The sequence below is a fragment of the Carica papaya genome, chromosome 4 (assembly GCF_054855325.1).
Source record: "Carica papaya isolate Zhongbai chromosome 4, ASM5485532v1, whole genome shotgun sequence".
NCBI classification, from domain to species: Eukaryota; Viridiplantae; Streptophyta; class Magnoliopsida; order Brassicales; family Caricaceae; genus Carica; species Carica papaya.
The window spans coordinates 24402429-24427988 of record NC_142312.1 but is presented as its reverse complement, the minus strand read 5'-3'; the positions used below and the strand labels follow the sequence as shown (position 1 = coordinate 24427988).

General features: G+C 33.2%; 2 protein-coding genes across 13 annotated transcripts in view; both read left to right on the top strand.

The window, feature by feature from the left end:
- The first annotated feature begins 10365 nt into the window (after positions 1 to 10365).
- On the top strand, positions 10366 to 14763 carry LOC110822763 (uncharacterized). Of its 8 annotated transcripts, none has more exons than XR_015818576.1 (7): positions 10366 to 10770; positions 11220 to 11313; positions 11435 to 11502; positions 12035 to 12091; positions 12893 to 13156; positions 13313 to 13536; positions 14228 to 14291. XR_015818576.1 is itself a non-coding variant. In XM_022052998.2 (7 exons), exons 1-6 carry the CDS (start codon positions 10663 to 10665, stop codon positions 13331 to 13333), a joined length of 612 nt encoding a protein of 203 aa, XP_021908690.1. In that variant the 5' UTR covers positions 10366 to 10662; the 3' UTR covers positions 13334 to 13364; positions 14232 to 14291. The 8 variants fall into 8 exon arrangements, 7 of the variants coding, with proteins under 7 accessions (XP_021908690.1, XP_088074465.1, XP_021908664.1 ...); XM_022052998.2 differs by having other exon boundaries at positions 13313 to 13364; positions 14232 to 14291; XM_088218339.1 differs by having other exon boundaries at positions 13313 to 13364.
- Positions 14764 to 17049: 2286 nt separating this feature from the next.
- The window catches only part of LOC110822791 (callose synthase 3), a 42667-nt gene continuing 34156 nt past the window's right edge, over positions 17050 to 25560 (top strand). For 2 of the 5 annotated variants that reach the window (XM_088218335.1, XM_088218336.1), the window contains exons 1-14: positions 17050 to 17177; positions 17356 to 17392; positions 17973 to 18211; positions 19601 to 19701; positions 21053 to 21177; positions 21290 to 21383; positions 21565 to 21675; positions 21802 to 21918; positions 22316 to 22408; positions 22918 to 23009; positions 23350 to 23476; positions 24377 to 24514; positions 24787 to 24863; positions 25012 to 25105. In XM_088218335.1, coding sequence (XP_088074461.1) covers positions 18019 to 18211; positions 19601 to 19701; positions 21053 to 21177; positions 21290 to 21383; positions 21565 to 21675; positions 21802 to 21918; positions 22316 to 22408; positions 22918 to 23009; positions 23350 to 23476; positions 24377 to 24514; positions 24787 to 24863; positions 25012 to 25105 — 1362 coding nt within the window. In that variant the 5' untranslated portion in view covers positions 17050 to 17177; positions 17356 to 17392; positions 17973 to 18018. Of the gene's footprint in view, positions 17250 to 17355; positions 17393 to 17972; positions 18212 to 19600; positions 19702 to 21052; positions 21178 to 21289; positions 21384 to 21564; positions 21676 to 21801; positions 21919 to 22315; positions 22409 to 22917; positions 23010 to 23349; positions 23477 to 24376; positions 24515 to 24786; positions 24864 to 25011; positions 25106 to 25560 lie in introns of those variants that run through there. The other 3 variants (XM_088218333.1, XM_088218334.1, XM_088218337.1) reach the window with 3 other exon arrangements.

Genomic DNA, 25560 nt, shown 5'->3' with positions numbered 1-25560 from the left:
TAACGTATTTTTTCACAATGATACGTGTAAAACCAGTCAAAATCGGTCAGACCGAGGTGAACCGTCGTCGTCGATGGTGGAGCCGGCGTGGGAGCACGGCGGCAGTGCCATGCTGGAACCGTAAAATTGGCCGAAAAAGATTTTCTACACCAATTTTGGGTTTTTAAGGAATTTTTGGAAACGTGACAAGTATTTTAATTTCTACATGAAAAATTCAGAAAATCCAAGACTTGTCAGGGGGCATAGTGGGTAGCATAGTATTTTGAAACACCAATCCGGATAAAAATCTCTCACCATTTCATGTTACGATAAATAGAGGTTTAATAAATTGGTAATCTTGTATTTCGTAAAAATTAGAAAAATTGTAATAATAATTACATGTCACTAGTGGAGTCGAAAAACTTGTCAATGTACGATTGCCCTAAGCTCGTCTATATTTTTATTTATTTTTTCATACTTTCTAAATTGTTTATTATTCTGCCGTATGATTTAAATTATTATATTTAATTATTTATTGTTATTGATTATCTGATTGTGGTTTTTATCTGATTGACTGATTTGAAATAGATACCCTAACTACGTTTCTTAATTGTTAAGGTATAAAAAAATGTGTTGTTTGCTTAAATATCGTTTGATTGATCTGGGGATATAAAATGAGATGTTAGTAGGCGATTGGTGATTGTTTATTGATGGGGATCTATAAAGGGTGAACAAGCCTGGTATATGGGGAATCCCTACTTTGAACATTATCTCAATCGAACGGGATTGAGAAATCTCATATTAGAAGTGTTTGTGAGATACGATTCACCTTCATACCGAACGGGATATTGATGTGATAATGTGTTTGGAGCCCATTACTGGACGAGGTATGGGGACGATTGGGTTAATTGACAAATCTATAGATTAGGTTCACAAGTAAGAGGATATCCCTATGGACCCCTAGGAGTTCCGATAAGGAGGTAAAAATAGAGAATGACCAACTTTACTCACTTATACATGAAATTATAAATGTTATATGGGTTTTTGTCTTATAGATTAATTTTGAAAAACTTATAACAGTAATGTAACACCCAAATTATTATTTTTTATTATTTTTATTTTTGTATTTGAATTTTAGTTTAATTTTTTTTATATATTTAATTTATAAGATTTTAATTCAATTTAATTTAATTTAATTTAATAAAAATAAAAATAATAATGATGATAAAATAGGGTAAAATTATTTTTTGGATTTAATTGAAATTGATTTTGGGAAAAAAGGGTGAAAATTGGATTCTAGGGTGTTTTTGAAAAGAAAATCGGAAACCGGGGGTCAAAACGCAATTTGAAAAAGTTGCGCCACGTCAGCAGCCTCGGCCAACCAGGACACGCCGTGTGGCAAGGAAATGCTGACACGGGACGGGCCACGTAGGCGATCCGTGTGCGCGCGATCAGACGGCCCAGATCCGTTCTCGCGTGCATGGATAGCCCAGATCAAATGTGTGCACGGACGACCCAAATCTCACGCGTATGGACGACCCAGATTTAATCCCAAATAAATCACGATCGGACGGTCCAGATTTAATCTTGATGGACGGTTGAGATTAAAAGGCGAATGGTATAAATAACCCCACCCACACCCGACCAAAAAACCCTAGCTGCCAGTGCCTCGCCGGAGAAGAAGAACCAGACATCGGAGGAGCCGGCCGCCGCCACCCGCCGCCGCACCGGAGAATTTTCTGACCGCCAATCGAGGTAAATTTTCTCCCCCTGGCTCGTTTTTCGATGCTGAATCTGCCTATGGCCAAACCGGAGCCAAACCACTGGCCAATCGGCTGAAAAACTCCGCCGCGGCTTCCCTCTATTTTTGCCTCCGATGAGGCCCTTCCCAATCTCCGTTCGATGCAATTTTTATACCACTGTGATCTCCGTTCTTTTCTCTACAGGTTGACCGGAGCAAAATATCAAAACGCAACTCACACTGGAGAAGCTGCTGCACCCGAGAGCACCGCCGCCCGTAAGTCTTGGTTTTTCGTAATTTTTTGGCCCACCGAGGGCCCTAGGGTTGTTTTATCGCAGGAGCCAAGGCAAGTTTGGCCGAATTCGGTCGAAAACGGCCAACCCGAGGCGGATCACCGCCGCAAGCGGCGGCGCCATCGCTAGAGCACGGCGGAGCCGCCGTGCCAGAATTCTGATATTGGCCGAAAGGTGTCCTAGGTCTGATTTGGAATTTTTTGGGACACGTGCAGGTACCGGTAGTGCGTTTCAATTTTCTGAAAAAAAAAATCAAAAAAATTAGGGACAGCCCGTAGGCGCACTGTAGAGCCGATTTTAAATCCCAAAACAAGTAAGGATCTCTCACTCTACCTCCTATCACGACATTAAAGAATAAATAATTAAACGGTATTTTGTGACTTTATAGATGTATAATTGATTGAAGTCGCCAATGGAGCCCGAATCTGATACATTGTTGGTCAGTTGTTGTTTGATCTATTTTTCAGTATTAAATGCAGTATGATGTTTGATGTATTTATTTTATGGTCTCGTATGTATGAATCATGGTTCCTTTTATTATGGTTGGTATTCTGATTAACTCGATACTGTGTTGTCTTATTTGGTGTTAATTACTAGTTTACATGTTGTGTATGATTGAATGATTGAGACCAAGGAAAAGGAAAAAAAATTTATGTGAATTGATAAATGGATAATGTGGACAGCCTGACTAGATATCCTGAGAGATGGTGGACGGACCGAGTCCGTAGGAAACCCTACCGGAAACGTGGTCTCTCATACCGGACGGGGTATGGAGACCTTATGTGTTTTGGCGCCCATACCGGACGGGGTATGGGGATGGCCCGTTTCACCCTCATACCGGACAGGGTATTGAGGTTTGTGATTTTGGCGCCAATACCGGACGGGGTATGGGGACGACCCTGGAATCAGGTTATTAATGTTAATGGTTCACATGTAGCGGGGACCCCCTATGGATCCCCATGGATACTAGTTGGCTGGTAAAAGAGGAAATTTATTGTCTGATTATTGAAGTGCAAAGTAGGACATATGTTCTATTACAAAGTGTATATGATTTTATGATGATTATCATGATTTTGTTTTCATAGGTTATTTTCATGAATCTCACCGAGGTAAGTGGACAGTAAAAGTTTTTATGTTAATAAATGAGTTTGTTATAAATTATGCTTCATTTGTCGTTTTTGTTTTCTACTGATCTTTACTTCTGTGGCAGTGATATAGTGTGATGTCTTTACTGGGCTAGTGTAGCTCATTCCTTACTTAACCATTTCAGATCAGGAAAACGTGGTTCCTGAGCCCGTTCCGCAAGAAGACGGCGAGTCAGATGCCTAAGGACTTTATAGCTCTATTTATAGTTTTTATTTCGAGTATCTCTTTTAATTAGCTTACTTTTTCATGTTTTGAGTACGTTTTTGGTTATTATGTAAGGGATGTTAATCAAAATTTTTATTACGCTTCCGCATTTAAGATTTTTAATACATATATCTTCATTTAAATTCCGATGCCGTTACAGGTAAGTATAGAAATAATGTTTTGATATTAAATGAATTTACTTAAATTACAGATTCCATTAATTGTTTTGTGATTTTGACCAACATTTATTTTTTTATCAGCGATTAACGTGATATTCTTATTGGGTTAGTGTAACTCACTCTTCTATTAACCATTTAAGATCAAGAAGATTAAGATTCAGATTCCGATCAACAAGAAGATTGTGAATATTTTATCTCTCGAACCACTTCAAGAACTAGTGGAGGTTAACCCCTATTATATTTATCTATTTGTTTTAAATTATTTATTTATTTTTTTACGAGCCATTGTAGTAGGGACATTCTCGTAGCCCTATTAGACATTCTAATTTACTGTATAAGGAATATAAATTTTAAATTTATTATTTGCTTCAGCCTTTAGATAAATAACTATTTTTTTTTAGTTTCAGACATTTACAATATTCATAAAATATTTTTTTTGTATTAATTTATGTAAATATAATCAAATAATCAAACCAAAATTTTAAAGGATAAGAAATAGAGAAAAGAACAAAATCAACTTTTGAACGATGTGATCCCAATTGATTTTTATCTAATACCTTTATTATCTTTGGTCAATAATCTTCAAATTTTATTGGAAATTTTTGTTACTCAATGTAATCATTTAGAAATAATAAAATTATCAGTATTTTCTGATGATTGAAATATAAATGAAATAGTTTTTCTTATACTAACTATTGATTATTATTCACTCTGTTAAGATGATTTGATTAGTTTGTTTGGTTTAAAAAATTCTAACTTATACATTCAGTGAATATTTGATTGTGTAATGTTGGTCATTTTTTATTTTAACTCCCTATTTAACTAAAAATTTTATATTTTATATTTTTCATCAAGTGTAAAATTTAGATCAAATCAACACTATAAACTTATAAATATAAATTTAAAACTAAAAAACTAAGTTTAAGACATGATTATAGTTTGTTATTATTTGACTATTTATTAATGTACCGCTCCATCCTAAATATGGAAGCGTTATTATAACCTGTCATCCCATTTCAAGACAAACATCTATCATGTAACGAGTTCATACCATCTTATTCATCAAAAGACAAAAATAATCTATTTTCAGTAATCGCCTTAAGAGTATATGATTAATCAATATGAAACTATATCACAAAAATTCTAGTCTCAGCGGTGATAAAATATATACACTCATGTATATCAAAAGAGTATCCCATACTAATAGTCACTCCTTCCTTGAGTAGGGTGCTCCATTACTAGAAATCTCGATTCAGACTTCTGATTAACAAATCTGAAAATAAAAGTAATGAGCATAAATAGGCCCAGTAAGATAAATGTAAAACTTGAAACTAAATTACAAAAAATAATTAAATTCTTATCTCGATATTCCTCACTTACTCTTTACACCCTACCCCTTTTTTTGTCATTTGTTGCCCATACCTCTATAATATATTAACCTTTTACCCAAGAGGATCCGTTTCCTCAGTTCGCTTAACTAAACCTACTACCTTCCCATACACTCTATTCGCTATTCACACCAAACAACGAACGTTCCTAATGCACAACTCTGCTACTCGTGGTCGCCGAATGACCACCACCCCATAAACAACAATACTAGAACACATACACACTAGCCACTAAAGGACCAGTCATGCATACACTTTATTCCACCTATACCAACATACTAAGCCAGCAACCACCGGCCCTAAAGAGCCACACACACACCCACAATTTACTTACAACCATTATATTACCTAAATATCAATAATAACCGGCCTCTACATACCACACACCTACACCTTACCACACCTCCGTCCTGGAAAGGCCACACACACATCTCCCAACCAATCAACCATCCATTTCTAAACATGAAACAACGGCCTATGAAGACCACACATACACACTTACTGCAACCCCAGCCTGCACTAACATAGTCCACCTCCACACCAACAAAAACCAATGGCCTGCGAAGACCACACGTATGCACATGGTACTTAACAAAATCACACATCAAATCAACAATTCTCGGCCGGTGGAGGCCTTTCACCAATCCACATATAACCTACAAAACCTATAATGACCCGGAACTTAAAAGAAAATAAATTATAAATTGAATGCGAAAGTAAAATAATAAAGTTAGAGTTTACATTCCTTACACAATAATTTAGAATACCCAATAGGGCTACGGGAATGATCCTTTTTAAAGAACAAATAAAAATCAAAGAAATAAATAGAAAGTAAATAATTGAACATCCTATTCGCAATCCTATTGTAGATCGGGATATGGATCTTGTTCCTCTTGATCTGAAATGGTTAATGAAAGAGTGAGCTACACTAGCATAATAAGAATGTCACACTACTCTCCGATACAGAACTGAAGGTTAGTAAAAATTATAAAAATAACTAATTGAGTTCTTAATTTATATAAATTTATTTATCATAAATAAAATCATTTATTACATACTTACTATAGCGAAATTTCTAAAACCGATCTATAGAGGCAATAACACAAACAATATTATAATTTCATATTCAATTAATCAGAACAACAACTTTTTCTTTTTATCTGTCTACTGGTATTCATGGGGGTTTATAGGGATGTTTCTACTAAGCGTGAACCCTTATTCAACATTGTCAACTAACTGACTGTCCTCATACCCTGTTCGGTATAAGTGCTAAAAATATCATCCCTCAATACCCCATCCAGTATGAGTATAAAACAAACCATTCTCATACCCCGTCCGGTATGAGCGTCAAAAACCAATTCTCAATACCCAATCCAGTATGGGGCAACGTTCATGGTAGGGTTCTCTATGTACCCGGTCCATCCACTATCTCTCAGGATATCCAGTAAGGCTACTATTTATTCATTCACTTAATCAAGCAATTTTTCATTTATATTTAATTTTCAGTTTCACAATTTAATTATAAATCACGCAAAACAAGAAATACATGCATCAAGGAAACATAACTGAATCATCTTACCAACTTCAGCGTATTATTATGCATTTAAAACTGTAAAATCAATCAATAAGTTAAAACAAGATAAACAATGATAAATAACCGATTTTGACTCCATTAGTAACCTGTAATTAATTATTGATGTTTTCTAAATTACGAAAATACCGTATTATTTATAATTAAACTTTAATTTCATAATAGAGAATAAGGTTATGGATTCTTACCCGAATTGATGTCCGAAACACTAAACTCTCTACTACGTCTACTGGCGGTCCCCGGGTTCCCTGAATTTTTCTTCGGAGATTAAAACACGCTTCAAATACTTAGAAATACTCCAAAATCCCAAAAATTATTGTTAGAAATCTTTTCTGGCCAATTTTGGAATTCCGACACGACAGTACCACTACCCACGACGGCACCACTGCCCATGGCGGTATTTTGCCTCGGATTGGTCATTTTCAGCCAGGTTTATACTCATCTATGCGAGAAAACATGTTAAGGGGTCTCGGTTAGCCGAAAAAGTCAAAAAATAGAAGCTTACTGGCGGCACAGTTTTATGTTGCGGCCGCTCCGCCAACTTACCTTCGCGGTTGGATTTTTTCTTCGGTCAACCTGTGGAAAATAGAATGGTGAATACAATGGTGGAAAAATCGCACGAAACGGAAATTGAGAAGGACCTCATCGGATGCAGTTTTTGGTTATTTTTGCAACGGCACCACCGGGTTTTACCCGCGGTTTCTGGCTCATCCATCAGTCCTTTTGCTCTAATTTGGCCATGGTGGTGTTCAAATTCAAATTTCGAGCTAGTGAAAATTTTAATACCTTTTTTGGCAGTCGGAGGTGGCTCTAGCGCGGCGATGGGCGGCGGTCGCCTTCCTTCTCCGGCTATTGGTTATTCTTCTCCGACGGAGAACTGACGGCTAGGGTTAGGGTTCAGTGTGAAGTGAGATATTTATACCCATCTGCCTTTAATCTGAGTTGTCCATCACGTTTGATCTCGACCGTCCGATCGCTTTTAAAGAGGAAATGAATATGGATTGTTCATCGTAATTTGATCTGAACTGTACGATCATGTTTAAAGAGGGAACGGATCCGGACTGTCCACGCAGCACGCTCCGGTTCATCGGGGCTACTGACTGGGTGATTCTATGTGGCACATTTTTTCTAAATTGTGTTTTGACTCTTAGTTTCTTGTTTTTTTTTTCAAAAATACCACCCAGACCCAAAATTTCACCCCTTTTTTCCAAAATTATTTTCAATTTCATCATCCACCGATTTTTTTCTAATTTTTACATTAAATAAAAATTTATAAATTATTTTTTATATATTAATTTTAATTTTTAAAATTAAATGTCGGGCCAAATTTTGGGACCGGATATTACAAAATCAGCTCGTGAAGGCCACACACCCTCACCCAAATAACATCACAGAATTAGACACTCAACACTGGAATACTCAACTTGTAGAAGTCACACACGCACACGCAAAGTACATCACGAAATTGTACATTCAAGCTATAACATTTGGCCTGTGAATGCCACACACACACATACACACACCGACATCTTCATTGACGTTCGTCGCACTAGAACACACAACTTAAGTGTTCCTCTTCACTTATATGATTTTGCCCTAGCCTATACAACTTACTCTCCCTCTAGGACCTCACCCGGCCGCTTCCAGACGAGCTTCAACAATTTCCTCCCAATTGGCACCACTTCTATCTGAATTTGACCTAATGTCTTAAGGCTCGTCCCTTTTCCACCACTCCTGATAACAAGACTCAATATATTCTAAGAAAAAAGGAAAAATATAGATTTGAACATGCTTTACCATACCAGAGTCTGAAGTCCTAAATTTTCTTACCTCTTGCCTCCATTTCCTATCCCTCAGCAACAATTCACTCAACTCCTCCTGTTCTTCGAATTCTCCCTGAAATTTCACGTTATTTCGTCTCCTTCTCCTGCCCTCTCTCTCTCTCACGATCTCCCTCCTTATTCTCTTTCTCTTTTTCCTTTTTCTCTTTTCTTCTTTTTTTTTCTCCTTGTCCCAGACTCCCCCTTTTATACCCAACCTAGCTCAAATCCTACCCATTAAAAATCAAATCTCTAATCTCTACTATTTATTTTACTCTTTATAACTCTCTCTTGCTCTCTCTCCCTTATTCACCTATGTTAAGCTACTGCAATCAATATTTAAAAATTATTTAAATTATAATTAATTTTGAATCTACCCGTATAATTAGAATTTATAATAAAATATAATAAATAATAATTAAAAATAACAAAAAAAGATAAATAATTGCTATTATAGTTAAATTCAAATAAAATTGAGCCGCATGTGATGGTAGTAGTGATTTTATGTCCAACTTAGAGAATCAAAACGCCACATGAAAATCAGCATCCAATTGAAGGCAATTTGCGTATGTAAAGTAGATAATAATAAATTCAAATTTTAATTTGAAATACTCTGTTTCTAGGTTTTTTAATTTTGGAAATTGTATTTTGTTTTGATAATTAATCCACTTATTCAATTGACTGATTCATTCATTTGACTAACATGTAAATTATAAAATAATGAACTGTAACAAAAAAATTATTAAATCTTAATAAATTAAAATTTTGAAACTATAACTGAAATTTATGATAATAATGAAGAAAGTGATAATAACAATGGATAATATATCAAAAATTCATGGTGGTATTTAATAAAATTTTAAATTGATTTCTAAATTATTTTTTTAATTCAAATTACTTTAAATAAGTTTTTATCATTAATAATGTGTTTGGATAAATATATACGTGATAAAAATGTATCAAGGTAAATATTAAATTTTATAAATATTGTCAGTATCATGACCATATAACTAATTTTTTATATTTTTTGTAAATCTTAAACTTAGTTTTGTAACCCTAAATCTCTATTTCTAAAAGGGTTTTTTTTTTTTGTTTTGACGAACAAATGTGACTAATTTTGTATGTTAGATTAATCTTTTGTAATATTATATTTTTAGGTATTTTTAAATTTAGTGATAGTTCTTAACTGATAATTGAAAATAACAAAAGTGATTTAAGATTTTATTATAGTTTTATGTCATTTTGTTATTAAATTATATGTTAAACTAATCTTTTGTAATATTATCTTTTTGAGTATTTTTAAATTTAGTGATAGTTCTTAACTGATAGTTGAAAATAACTAAAGTGATTTGAGATTTCATTATGATTTTTTATCATCTTGTTATTTTGTTATTAAATTATATTAAATTAATATTTGTTTTGAGATATAAAAATAAAAAATAACGATCAGTATCACAATCACGTAGATAATATTTTAAAAATATAATAATTCTATAAATACATTATTTATCATGTGATATTTATTTAAATAATATTAAATATGTTTTATGAATAAATAAAATTTAAAAATCATAAAATTGTATTTTTAGCGAAAAAAAATAGAGGTGACAAGTTCAAATTTTTTTTTTAGTACTCTATAAGTTGCTCGATATACTACGAGTAAGCTAAAAATTAAAAAGGTGCGGTGGGGCCATATACAAATTGTGGGGTCTTAAATGGAATTTAGGAGGCGTGAACTGTTAACTCACACTAGGGTGGGACCCACAAAACTTTGTGTGTGTAAAGAAAGTTGCCGTCGGAAAAGACCCATCCACCCGGTCCAAGCAAGTAAACACAGAACCTTCTGGAGACACAATCTCCTCCAAAATATCTACCACTCATCTTCAATCCCCACCCTTCATTTCATCTTTCCTTAATCCACTTTTTCATATTAATTAAAACCTCTTTCTAATTTCTATTTAATAATTTTTATTTTATTCTTTAAATAAAAAAAAAACTATATAACTGGCTGGTTTCTGGAGAGTTCTTGGGCCTTTGCGTTTTGGAGAGAGGGAGAGGGAATTCCGTTTCTCCCCCCCTTCCCTCTTGCTCTTTTCCCCCCTTTCCCCGCCTCTCTCTCTCTCTCTCTCTCTCTCCGAACAGAACAAATTCTAAGGTTCCATGTGACAGAGAAAATGTAGTTTTATGTTTTTTATTTTTATCCGAAGAAATCAGGTTGTGTTTCATTTTTATGTTGTGAGAAGAAGAATCTTAAACCTCTGTGTCTTGAGTCTGGGTAAAAGAAGTGGTTTTATTGTTTAAGGTCTTTGTGGGTATCGAAGATGGCGGATGGAGAAGACAAGAACAACAGTGATTTGTATGCGGTTCTTGGATTGAATAAGGAATGTACTCCAGCAGAGCTCAGGAACGCTTATAAGAAACTTGCAATGGTCAGACTTCTCTCTCTCTCTATCTCTCTCTCTCTCATCCTATTCTCTTCTCTTTTTCTTGACTTTTTTCTTATAATTTGCTTTCTGGGTTTCTTTTTTTTTTTTTTTTTCTCTTTTTTCAATCGGGTGGGAGTCAAATTTAAGTATTTCTCTGAAAGAGGAAAGCTTTTTTCTCTTCATGCTCAAAGCAAATGAACTAGTACTTTCCTCAGGTTGCATGTTTATTAATTTCGATTGCATGATTTCGGTCAACTGGGTTTTCTTATAATCGAATGTTTTGATCCAAACAAGCTGATTAAGTTCCTGGGTTAGAGCTGCTGGGTAGGGTAGGAACTTGGGAACAGAAACAGGAAGAAGGAATAAAATTTTCTGAGAAAATCTTGTTTGGATTCCACGGAAATTTGCGGTGAAAAAAGTGTTTTTTTCTTTTTCTTTGGAACTGTGGACAGAGATGGCATCCAGATCGCTGTTCCGCGTCGGGGAATTCAATGTTTGTGGAAGAAGCAAAGAAGAAATTTCAGGCAATCCAAGAAGCCTACTCTGGTACTTTCTAATAATTTATTTCAATTTGCAAATTTCAACGAAATTTAAAATAAAATTGATTTATTTATTTACGAGATCATGTTAATCTCTTTTCTCCACCTCTGTTTATGTGGGTCTACAGTTCTTTCTGACGCAAACAAGAGGTTTCTGTACGACGTCGGAGCTTACGAAAGTGATGACGACGAAAATGTGAGTTTCTGTTTTCTTTTTTTTTGTTCTCATTTTATGTTTTTTCCTTTTTTTTTTTTTTTCCTTAAACTAAAATTTGTGTCCCTCCGGGTTCTCCTTTGTCCAGCTCTGTAATCATATGCTTTCCCAAGATGTCTTTATTGGGATTTATATTTGGGTACCATGTTCCTTTTTTCGATAATGTAATTGTTTAATTATTTGGCCATGGTGGAAACTACAGTTGAATTTCTCTAGGGTTACTTAGCTTCCATACTCATAATGACTTTTAACATTTTTTGAATTTTTTAAGTAAAAATTTATACATTCATTATTACTGCAACATATAGATACTAATTATAGTATAAAAAATACTTTATAAATAAAGACATTTTCACGTTTCTTTTCCATGTATTTATCCATTTAGGTACTGATGTAAGCAATATTTAGCTTTTATAATGAATTTATGATATACCCTTTTAAAGAATTTTCTAATTCCCTTCATGGGATTGGTATATGATTGAGTAATATTGTGATTGTTTTCCGGTTTTGGCAGGGAATGGGTGATTTTTTAAACGAAATGGCAGCCATGATGAGCCAAACAAAGCCTAATGTTAGTTTTCCTTCCTTGATTTGATTAGTTAGTTAATTATTGATTAATTGGGTATTATGGTACCGATGTTTGGTTGGCTAATGGGCCGGTAATTGCCGGGCTCGTGAATGGCCCAAAATCATTGATGTGTATGATGATGTACGTGTTCAAATCTCATAAAATCAATATATTGTGGGCCCATTGCATCATTTTTATTCTTATTTTTTCTTAATTTCTAAAACAAAAATTTCTTAAAGCCAAGAAAAGTAATTATATGTTCTTCTCTCTGGTAAAGCTAAGGCACAGTTGTAGGCAACTGTCATTTTCTTCTAGCAAAGTTCAAAATCGACGACGACCTGTCTGGTCCCCCAGTCATAAAGTGTAATTCATTTATCTGTCTGTGTTTTCCAGGCCTATATCTATCTTTCAGGCCCTTGCCATGTGAGTGAGAAAGTGATTAGGCTCGCTACACTAGTATTTATTTCTCATTTAATCCCATCAGTGCTAATACAAATATTGGATTAGATATAAGAATTAAGCTGGAACAGAATGAGAATTGAATCATATTGAAACCCAGTGTAAACAAAGAAAGAAAAAAAGAAAGAAAGAAAATGGTTTTGGTTTTGGCAAATGATCCAACTTTTTAATCCATTTTCAAGAGACAAAGTGAAAAACTTTCTTAACCCCATGAATTCTTGCATTGAGATTGTTGTTATTTAGGTAGCAAAGTGTTAATGATCTTGCCATTGAGAAAAAAAATGGTGGTTTTTTAAAAATGGGAACAATATTTAAGTTGCAATGTTTGGGGTTGTGAATAAACAGGAGAATGGGAATGCACAAGAGAGCTTTGAAGAATTGCAAGAGTTGTTTCAAGAGATGTTTCAAGGGGATATGGGATTCAACACATTTGGATCTAGTTCTCAGCCTACTACTTCTTCGTGTTCTGCTTCCTCTGCATATGCAACCTGTAGCGAAACCTCCAATCCTAACAACAACAAGCGCAATTCATCAGAAATGAATTATGGCAAGAAAAAGGTAGATGATTCTTCAGGGTTTCATGCTCATTTCCAAACCTTTTGTTTAGGGGTAAGTGCTCTCTAATCTTCTATGTATTCTTGATGTGCACTATATGCCTTTAGTATGTTTTTTTTTATTTAAATTATTCGAGTATAGATGAGTGATATTGGATTGGGGGAACTTCTAAAAGTGTACTCTCATCCTTTTTGGCTGTGTTTGGAGCAGGGACAACATACCCTAATCTGAGAAGGGGTTGAGCTGGTGCCATTCGATACGGGTCAAAATCAAATCATGATACTCTTGTTAATTTTCCTCTATGAACTGCAAATGAAATTGGGTTTCCAAGTTCCTATGAACTGTTAATTGTGGTTCAATTTGGCTTGTAATTACATGCATAAGCCATGAATATATAACATGTTTGCACATGAGGTGTAAACTGATTATCTTCGGTAAGTTGTAGTGGTAATGTTAGATGATCTTTTGCTTGTGAGAGGTCTATCATTAGATGATCTTTTGCTTGTGAGAGGTCTATCATTTGATATTGAACCTTGCTATTACAAATTACATAGTTGATCTCTGATAATCTGATCTTTATCCAAGTCTCTCATAGTTGTCATCGGCCTTTCTTTTCTTAACTTTCTTCTTAAGGTACTATCATTTGCTCTTATATAAACTAACATTACAAAAAAAAAAATCTCGTTCTTTGGAAGATCTATCTCGTGTCTGGAATTGCATAGTTCTACTCTGCAATAATTCTGAATCATTCACTGAAGTTCATCCTTTTCTTGATAAAGGATCCACTTGCCCCGAAATGACCTTGGCCAATAGGGAAATGCCAATTTATTGGACTTTTCAATACAATCAAATAGAAAGCTCTAGAGGGTTCATATTTTAGGAGTTCAAATTATGTGATTGAATAATTTCTCCTCTATGTGAGGCAGCAAAACATTGAACTCGTTATATATGGTATGGATTCGAGAAAGGTCATATATGTTATTTACTTGAACTAACCATGCATAGAACCTCATCATGATTGAACTTGTTGATGCAAACTTTGAATTAAATGTTTGCTGTTTGAGAAGATGCTGCAAACCACATGAAGTAGACATTGATGCTATGTTTGTGTGTGATCTTGTGAAGACAGGTGGAACAGCAGCAAGATTTCAAGAAGGGGAAGGAAGCAAGAGGAGGAATTCGAGGAAAACCCGGAGGTAGTAGGAGGCAGGGAAGGAAACAGAAGGTTTCATCTCGCCACAATGTCTCATCCAATGACTTGGGCATTTCTGCTTCCTGATGTATTTGTCTTACCCGTTGACTGAAGCAGATTCCGCACAGGAATTTTTTTTTCTAACTCGCGGTATATTGACCCGGACAAGTCAGGCAGACAAAGGCACACACCCTGTGGCATGTCTGATCTCTTATCATCTTGAGGGAACAAACACCACCAATTTTGGTGATTGCAGAAGCATCAGAAACCTTCTCAGTTTGGCTCTCTTAATCAAGGCTTAGAAAATGGCTTTGATCTTCAATGTAGTAGTTATTTGCCATGGCTGCCAGTAAAGTTCATCTGTAGTGTCACGATCCTGTGTTTTTCTCCTGTTTCTAGTGTTAGTATCTTTCTATGCTAGTCAGTGGATCCTATTCAATCATTGTTATACTATCATATTTGTTTAGTACATACATGTTTCAGTCAAGAAAAAGTTAGATGGGGGTATTAAATTTTCGCAATTTACTCTAACCAAGTGAATTTAGTTAAAAGTTCTGTAAAGATCAAATTTAATTCAACATTACATTTTTATTAATATATTAATAAATTAAATTTTAGAGCCTGTTCCCCTACTTTTTCAACTTTCAATTTTGAAGATGTGTTGATTTGATTTGATCTTCATTGCCCAACATATTCAATCAAATGGAAAATGCAGGTGTAATTGCGTATGCTTAGCTTTTTCTTCCTACTTGCTCAGCTCCGGTAGATGGCTGAATAATCTCCACATTATTATTATCAATAAGGTCCTACATAAACACCACATATCCCCAAAATTTCACCTTTTCTTCACGAATCAATATGTTATATGCATATATATTTATATAGAGACGCACCACACTACATATTTTTTTATTTACACTTTTAAAAGTGCATTCGCTTAATTAATGCTTTTTAACACTTTTTCTTGGAATGCTACCTATAAAAGTTTGAGCTAAATCCCTTTTTTAGTTAGATTAATGCGTATTAACTTAACTAACTCACAAATATTTATTGTTAATTTTGAAATAGTAAATATGAGTATATATACTTCTTTCATTATAATATGTATTTTTTAGGCTAACAACAAAAAAAAAAAAAACATATTAGAATATTATTATTAAAATTAAAAAATTGTCTTATTCGTTTTTTAACTCTTCAACTTAGATAAAGTGATTTGTTTGAAAGTTGAAAATATTATAACATATGTTGGAATTTTGAAAAGAATTTTTGTCGGATAATTTCGGATAAAAATTTATTTTAATAGAATGACAGATTGCCGAATGACTTCATAATAAAAAATATTTTAAAATAATACAATCATATTACATATGAGATAATTAATTTTATTTTATTAATAATAATTTAATTAAATTAATAAAAAATATATAAAAGATAATTAATAGCGAATCATTAATATTTGACATAAATTTTTATTTTGAATAAAAATTTTATAAAATTGACTATTTAACTTATTAATATGTTGATGAAATTATAATATTTAAATTTGATTAAATCTTACATTTTATAATAGATAATTTTTTTTTTTATTAAAATCGGTACAATATATTAAAAATTTAATGTAATCTTCTATTTAAAAAAGAAGGAAAAAAAATTGAAGGTACAAGTTGGATGTCGTAAATTGTACTTTTGAGACTTTCTAAGCAACAAGTTAAAAGGCATCGTTATAATATGAGTTGGGAGAAACCAAGTTGAGAACATAATAACATGAAAAGCTTCAATTACTACCTCATATAAATATCACGGGACCATCATATAAATATAAATATATTTAAATTTTTTTAAAAATTAGAATTATATTTATCAATATTCATAGTAATATATATTGTATTATTACTAAATCAGTAATATATATATATATACGTAGAGCAAGTCAAGTCATGACGACTCTTTCTCTGTCGCTTTTAATTGATCCGACCCAAATTCATATATATATATATATATATATATATATATATATATATTTTTTTTTTTTAAAAAAAAAAAAACATCAAATCAATTTTAAAGAAATTAAATTTGGTAGGTTCGATTATAAAATGTCATTCATATATATATATATATATATTGTCAGATTACAATTAATTATTAGAATATTTATCTAAAACACTAAATGTTGACTCATTTTATAAATTTTCAGCGTTTTAAGTGTTGGAGAAAGATTGAATTGGTCAAAATTATTAAAGTGTCCATTAAAAATTAAATGGGGAAAGAGGAGTATACCTCATTAATAATGGGCTTTATTACTCAGGCCCAAATGGTATTTTTAGTATTTACCTAAATTATATTTTAATTATAAACAAAAATATTTTTATATTATTATTATTTTTTTTGTAATTTTAGTCATTATATTTTAAAAAAAGTTCTTACATTTTAAATTATTTTGATTTAAACCGTATTGTATATATATTGATATAATAATAACTAATATTAGATTATCTGCAAATCAATTTTTTTTAATTGAAAAAAAAAAAAAATCAGAAAGTTATGCCACAAGATTATCGTGTATTAATTAGTGCCTATTTTTCTTTATTTTAGCTTTGAATTTAATTATTTTTTTTTAAAAAAAACTTTTTAGAACAAGATACTCACTGTTGTGATATAACAAATTTGGCTAAGCAGAAACAAGACTCTGACCCAGTGGTATTATCGATATTTTATTAAACTTCAAGCCGGATTTCGTATCCCGAAACCTTAATTCAAAAAGACGAAAGCCCCACCAATACGAAAGCATTAAAAGAGACGAGAACTCCTGGTTTAGTAATTTTCTCATGTAAACGTCTCTCGTCTGCTCGTCTTCCTCCTGCTTCCCACTGGCTCTCTTTTTAGGTTGCTTACTTTCTTGCTAAGTAGCTTAAAGTTGCAGCTTTATCTCGCACTTTGCACTTTCTCTCTTTTAGGGTTTTCACTTTGACTCTTTTGAGCTATCTTTACTAACGCTATTTTCACATTTTGTGTGTTTGTTTACTTTGCTCATTGCTTGTTTTCTCTTTGCTTCTTGTTGCAGATGTCAGATTTAGCACCTCAGCTTCCTTAATCACCTGGTAGTTGTCTAAAATGACTACTTAGATTGGTGCTTGACGTTTGCATTTTTCGAGTAACTGTTTGCATTTCTGTTTTATATTTGCTTTTTTGTTCTTTCTTTTTTCGTCCTGTACTTTTTTAGTTATTGCTATGTGTTGCTTTGATGCGTTGTTGAAATTTTCTTTTCTTACTAGAGCTGAGCTTTGATTCCTTTCGCAAACTTGCTGTTCCTGTGGCTTACTTCTTTTATTTTAATTTACATTGTGTTTAATTTGTTTGCTTCTTTTAGTTGTTTTACTTGGTGTTTAATTTCTTTTTTTCTTTTAGTCGATTTACATTATGCTGCTTTATTTGATTTACATTGTGTTTGAGTTCTTAGCTTCTTTTACTTGTTTTGCGTTTTTCGTTCAATTAGCTTCGTTTTTCCGTGGTATTGCTTTGTCAGATGACTTCTCTTTGCATGTTGCCTATCTTATCTTTCATCCTCGTGGTGTTTGTTTTCTTCTCTTCCAGGAGTTACTCGATGTATAGTTTGATATAATTGACTACAAGTTCGATTTTCAGTTGATTCTTTTTTTTTGTTCTGGCTATTGAATGAAGTGAGTTGCTTGCACTCTGAGATTCTTATTTGGTTCTGAGGGCCAAGATGTCGACATCAAGAGGGGCCTCCGATCTGCAGCAGCAGCCCCCACAGAGGCGAATCATGCGGACACAGACTGTGGGTAATCTTGGAGAATCTTTTGACAGTGAGATCGTACCATCTTCACTGTCTGAAATCGCCCCCATTCTTCGTGTGGCAAATGAGGTTGAGAAGAACAACCCAAGAGTTGCTTATCTTTGTAAGTACTGTTAACTTTATGGGTTTTATACTTGTTTTGTCACTAACCTGTCTATTCATCTGATGGATTTGCGAGTTGCATTTTGTGGATAATCATTTCCAGTTCTCTTAATGTAAAATGGAAGTACAAGGTTCACACCCAAGTTATTTTACTTTCTTATGCATGTACATTAACAATTATTGACATGAATCCCATACGTCTTTAATCTTGTTTATCGTTCTACGTTCCTACTTTTTTTTATTTTTGGCATTTGTTCACGTTTGATGGAAAAGCTAGTTTTTGGAGAAGTCTTTTGTTTTTGTTTGAAATTTGCTTTTAATTGGTAGTTAGCTAGTGTGTGGATGAGGTCAGGAAAGTAATAATTATGATACTCTTTGTTGCTATAAATGTGAGAATTCCTATAAAAGAGAACCAACACTTACTGCAACTTAACCTTGGGATTACTTTTCCAAGATTTCAAAATCATAATTTATATAGATTGATGGAAATTGTATAGTATGTCAAGAGGAATTATCTTGTATGACAAGTATACATTAATATGATAGAACATTTCCATTAATAGTGTGAAAAAGTCTTCCTCTAAAAATTACTTCGGTTAATTTAGTTTTCTAGCAAGCTATTAATGTAAACACAATAGTACATCGTGTATGGTTTATGCAATATGATTCCTCAATTTTTCATAACTCCTCAATTGTTCAGTAAGTGATTGTATTTGTAACGTCTTGAGCCCAATCACTCTTAAAAATTGAAGCTCAATATTGATACTGTGTGGCTTAAGCTTTTATATAGAGTTCAATAATTACATATTTTTCTGATGTGGGATTGGTGTATCATAATTTCTGTAACTGAAATCCTTGATGTCCTCAACAAAACAATATTTCAAAATCAGAAATCACAATCCAAATGCTCATGAGGTCCAAGATCTAACACCATGCTGACATATGCTTTGATACAATTGTAATTCCCTAGAGCCAAACACCATTAGCCCAACAATTTTTCGTGTCCAAATTGCTGACTCTTAAAAGTTCAAGTTCAAGCTATTGTTAGTGCGTGTCTTAAGCTCTTATATGAAACTGAACAATCACATATTTTTCTAATATAAAATTAGGGTATCACAGAATTGATTGATGACTTTCTTAATAGAAGCTATAGAAATACTTTATAATTATATCATTATGAAATGTTTCAAAGTTCATGTGTCTGACTAATAATTGCATTTGTTGTCAGTTTCTATATGTCCTATAAAAAAATCAATATTTTTGTCTATGTTCTAATCTAGTTTCTTTCTTCTATCATCTAATCTAAAGTGTTATTTTTTTAGTGAGAAATCTTATGTGTTATTTATTGGTTGCATATCTGATTATCTGTGTATAATGCTTCTGAGTGTAGGCCGATTTTATGCCTTTGAGAAAGCTCACAGATTGGATCCCACATCTAGTGGGCGAGGTGTTCGTCAATTCAAAACTGCCCTTCTTCAGCGCCTTGAAAGGGTCAGTGCTTTTGTTTTACTTGAAGAACTTCAGTATGTTCACTGTTTTGGCTTGTAGTTGTCCTTTTTTTTTGGCCAAGAACCAGAATAATACTTAATTGAACCAATTGAATTCTTGTATATTGGATGTTCATGTTTTAATTAGACCAGCATGAATTTGTTTTTAGTTAAACGGCATCTGTCTTGTTAGACTACTTCCTAATATATCTTTGTGCAACAAGAATTGCATATTGAACTTCTTGCCAATAAATATTTTTTTGAAATAAAATTTGTAAAGAATATATATTAACAAGATACCAAAAAACAGGGGGTACCACCCATTGCAAAAGCTTCTTGCCTGTAAATGTTATAGTAGATAATCAATCTCTCACTTAAAAGTAAATGATGCCGGACAAGTGGTGAAGAAACTAACATATCCTGCAGTAGATTAAAAATAAAGAATCTTTAGATGAGAAACATAAGAATAAAATAGGCCAGTGAAAATTGGAGAATAAGGTGAAGAAACATAAGGAGAAGTACATTTAAGGGATAGTTTAGACATAATAATAAATAGGAAGAAGGAACGCAACAGTGAGTTAAAGCCTAGAAAGGGAATTTTTAATTCATCATTGTCTCTTATCTCTTTGTTGGCAGCTAATTAGCCTTTATATAGACATCAGCTGTGACTATAGGGAAAATTATAAAAGATGAGATTTAGAAGTTTCTAGTTCCTCTAATATTTAAATTTACTTAAATAGAAAATTAAAATTTGTAGTGCCTAAATAAACCTTAATAAATTAAAAATACAAAATAGTAATTAGCACACAAAACTTCTTTAATTGAAAATTTATTCCAAAGCAATATCTTCTTATTTTGCATCACTAGACCCTATTTAGTGAAGATTCGACCTTTAGTTTTAAAATGACGACGCATCAAGGTAAGAAAATCTCAAATCTGTCCTTTAAAATCTTCAAAAAGTCAAGGAACTTGGAGGTAGTATGTGTAGGGGTCCAATGCCCCAACGGCCATGGGAGGGGGCATGTGCATGTTTTTGGTGTTGTATATCGTAGATTCCTGCTTATGAATTTAATCCAAAACCTTTGCCATAATGGGATGTGATAGTGGGTTTGCTATGACTGTAACACACTTAAGAGGTGTTAATTTAGTGTTTAACTATTAATCTGTGCTATAAATAATTCTATCCAAAACAAAAATCTGTGCTGTAAATGGGCTGAAGATTAGGTTAAGTATGACCTACCTGTAGTGCAATTGGAGGTGTTATGTCTTGGAATATTTCTTTCTCCAGCACTTACAACTTCTTTATTTGTCTGGACCATTGCTGGCAGTGATTTCTGGGCTTTTTTTTTGGACAGGAGAATGATCCAACATTAATGGGGAGGGTTAAAAAAAGTGATGCTCGTGAAATGCAAAGTTTTTATCAGCATTATTATAAGAAATATATCCAGGCGCTGCAAAATGCCGCTGATAAAGCTGATCGGTTAGTATCTTTATAGTTGTTTCTTTTTGTGGCATTTGGCACAGGGTATATTTAGGTCGCATACTTGCAGTTCCTAAAGTGATTGCTGATATAATTTTCTATTTCTTTCTAGGGCCCAACTGACAAAGGCATACCAAACTGCTAATGTTCTCTTTGAGGTTTTGAAGGCTGTTAATCTGACACAATCTATTGAAGTTGATCGCGAGGTGAATCTTCATGACACATCTTGATCTGTTATTGTACTTGTCAAAATATGTTGCCTACGGAGATGTAACTCTTTATCTCAAATAGTTTACTTTCAGATTAAGAAGTTCGCCTCCTTCTTGATTACCATTTGGCATTCTATTATACTATAAGATATAATTATTATTGATTTCTGCATAATAGATTTTGGAGGCTCAAGATAAGGTAGCGGAGAAGACCCAGATATATGTCCCTTACAATATCCTTCCTCTTGATCCTGATAGTGCAAGTCAGGCGATTATGAGATATCCTGAGGTTTCAAATGTCCACCTTATCTGCCAATATCCGCTTTAGCCTTTCTTCTTTTGTTAGCTTTCTTTAGTAATATATAAATATATATATATATATATATATATATATATATTTCTGTGGATATTGAAGATCCAAGCAGCCGTTCTGGCTCTTCGTAACACCAGGGGTCTTCCGTGGCCCAAGGATCACAAGAAGAAGAAAGACGAAGACATTCTAGATTGGCTTCAGGAAATGTTTGGATTTCAGGTAATTTTTTTGTTTAAATGAAATAGTCTCATTTTCAATGTATTTTCTGGTCTACCAAAGCTATATTTTCAACCTGAGTTGTTTGGGACCTTGTAGAACTTGTTTTTGAAATAGGGACCTTGTAGAATTTTTTTTTGAAATACTTGTAGAACTTCTATTTAAATGAATATATAACACAAGGCACCAAGGGGGTTGCAAACCCAATTACAGAAATTTTATTGATCAGAACTCGTCCTACTATAAATAAAGTTATTTAAAGCTTCTTATTTTTTAAAAAAAGTTCTCTAAACCTTCTCCCTCAATAGGAGGATAACATTTAAACTAGAAACTCAAGGTTTGGAAGCAGTGATCCTAAATCTTCTTAGCAAATGCTAACTAGCTAATGTTAATTTTTCAGAAAGATAATGTGGCAAATCAAAGGGAGCACCTGATCTTATTACTTGCCAATGTGCACATACGGCAGTTTCCAAATCCTGATCAACAACCCAAGGTTTGTGTTCTGATCAGATAATTATTCTTATAAGATGTTCTTGTGTATTATTTTATGGTAAAATTAAAGTTGGGTGCTTCTTCTACTTTCCTCGATCTTTGTCTAATATTAAAAATTTGAACAACCTTTATTTGGGATTTTATGATATATATTTAATATATATGAATTCCTTTTACCAGAGACTTCTGGCTCTTATGTTGGTAAACTCATTCTTTCATCTATTCTTTTGTATCTTGTTCATGAAGTTCTTTGTGGCTATGTGTCGATCAGTCATGCTTATTTTGAACTTGTTAGATATCTGTGCCACACTAAAGTTTCTGAATAAGAAAATATCTCAAAAACTGGTTGTTTGAAAGATAGCAATGTGTATTCGATTGCTTAATTGTGCAGTAGAATATTATAAGAGGCCAGCCGCACCTGTATTTTCTTTTACTATTTGAAAATAAAGATCTTGGTCATAAAGCTGTCAATTATTGGCTTGTGATTAACTTGGGAATGTTCATGCTTAGTTGGATGATCGTGCCCTTACAGAAGTGATGAAGAAACTTTTTAAGAACTACAAAAAATGGTGCAAATACTTGGATCGGAAAAGTAGTCTCTGGTAAGACTCCTCACAATTGCTACTTTTTTTTCTAGACTCCTCATCATTGCCTTTACTGGAGTCCACTACAATGTTAATCCACGGATAGTCATGTGCATCTTTTAATTGGTGTTTGGTAAGGTAGCATGTTGAAAGTTATGTTAGTATTAAATTTTAACCTGAAATGACAATATGTCTAAAAGAACTCAAGAAAGCATTAATATTGGTGAATGGAATATGTTTTGTGCCTGATAAAACAGGGCTCATGCTGTATTAATTGGTAAATAAAAGGTTATTCAATCTCTCATGTTTTTATCTTTTAAGTGCACCATTAATTTTTCTTGAAATTCATAATCTGCAGGTTACCAACCATACAGCAGGAAGTTCAACAGCGTAAATTATTGTACATGGGTCTGTATCTTCTAATATGGGGGGAAGCTGCAAACTTGAGATTTATGCCAGAGTGCCTTTGTTATATTTATCATCATGTATGTATTCAGATTATCTATTTTTCTTATACCTGACCTAGCTTATTGTATGTGGCTTTTAACCATTGTGTAAGCAGGCTTCTCTAGACATGCATTTCGAATCCTATCCCTCTCCTTTCTGATTGATTTCTATACATATCTTAACATTCATGTGAAAATTAGAGTTACTTTTTTGCATTTTGATGAATGTTTTGTCTCGGACTTGAGAGTGTTGAGATAAGCTATAAGAACTCAAAAGGAAATCCCACCTTCAACCTTGGGGAAAAATTATGGTACCTTTACCATTTGCATATTTCTAATATTTAATGATAATTTTGCAGATTGATCTTTTTCCTTAGAACTTTCAAAATGCATTAAGACATAAAGAAACTCAATCCTTCCGCAAAACAGATCATGACATCCCCAAAGTAACTGTGTGCCTTTGCTAAAAGAAAAACAAAGAAAATAATCCTATTGCAATCATATATGGTAGTTGAAACAGGTTAAAACTTCCAGCAAGATGGCCTGCAAACTGGCAAATGATAGGCCCTCCCCTGAACAACTTATGCCGATTACTCCTCCCAACACCATGTTAAATTAGACAGATTTCTAGATTAGGGGGATTTACCACGCTTCCACAAGTGTAGAAAACACCTTTGACCAGATTATCCTTGCCACAGGGCAATGGACAAACGGATTACAGTTACTCCCTGAACTGTGAAAACACATCAAACATATTTTGAGAGAGATATCTGTAAGGTTTTTTACTGAAGATCCAATTAACATTTTATGCTGAGTGATTAACACTTTGCATTAATGCTTCTATCTATTATCTCTTTCGATCTATCTCCTAACAAATGCTTCATGGCATATTCTGCTGTATTTAAATATGAATCACTTATTTGCTTCATTTAACTCCAGATGGCATTTGAACTGTATGGTATGCTGGCTGGAAATGTTAGTCCCATGACAGGAGAGAATGTGAAGCCTGCTTATGGAGGCGAAGAAGAGGCTTTTTTGAGGAAAGTTGTTACTCCAATCTACGAAGTAATTGCAAGGGTATTATGTGCTATTTCTTTCACCTTTTGGATTTTTTTTCTTTTTATTTTTTTTATGTAAGTTCACCTTTAGGATTCTAAGTAGCTTTCATTTTTAATATTCTTATGCTTCAATTGTTTGTTGTTTCCTTAGTTTTTTTTCCTAATTTTATTGGAGTATTATTTCCTCAGCAATTGCATCACATTTCTCTCTCTCAAGTAACATTTCTCTTTTATGAAGAAGAATCTTTCGTTTAAATCTTTTCTTACTGTCATGAATGGTCTGGTTGATAGGAAGCTCAAAGGAGCCAAAAAGGGAAGTCAAAACATTCTCAGTGGAGAAATTATGATGATCTAAACGAATACTTCTGGTATAAATCCTTTATTCCTGTTGCATTTCCTCTTCATTGTACATATTTCTATTGGTCACTTATGGTGTAAGACCTTTATTTTAGTTGTATTTCCTCTTTGTTGTAAATATTTGTACTGGTTCATCTTTTCACGTTCAATTGAGTGTAGGTCAGTTGATTGTTTCCGGTTGGGTTGGCCAATGCGTGCAGATGCTGATTTCTTTTGTCTGTCTATTGGACAGCTCCGTTCTGAGAAAAATGGGGTAAGAAAATGATTGCTATTTTTCTGTTTTCTTCTTTCATTCACTCTCAGGTATTCCTAAGTTAATAGTTAGAAGAGGTAGATGGAGGGAGAGAATCAAAGTGCCTAGCAATGACGTTACATTAGCTTTTATAGCTAATTTCATTAAACATCTTCTAACAGCCTCTTCTAAAAGAAAAAAAGACATCTTCTAAATGCCTCTTCGGTTCATTTCTTATTCAATTTCTAGTTAGATACTAGTCAATTCTTAATTACTACTCAATAGTTATTAGTTAATTATTAATTCTTACTTTTATATAGCCTTGATAAATATTGATTACCATATTTTATTATTTAATTATTTTAATTTATTATTATGATGTAATTAAGATTTTATAAAAATAATTATCTTATAGAATTAGAATTCTACTAAAATAAAAATTTTCTTATCAGTAGGTTAGCAGTTTTATAAATATC

Coding starts and splice junctions, on each gene's coding strand:
- LOC110822763 (XM_022052967.2), top strand. CDS start 10,663: ATGGCGGATGGAGAAGACAAGAACAACAGTGATTTGTATGCGGTTCTT. Junction 10,771..11,219: donor CTTATAAGAAACTTGCAATG/GTCAGACTTCTC, acceptor AACTGTGGACAG/AGATGGCATCCAGATCGCTG. Junction 11,503..12,034: donor AAAGTGATGACGACGAAAAT/GTGAGTTTCTGT, acceptor CGGTTTTGGCAG/GGAATGGGTGATTTTTTAAA.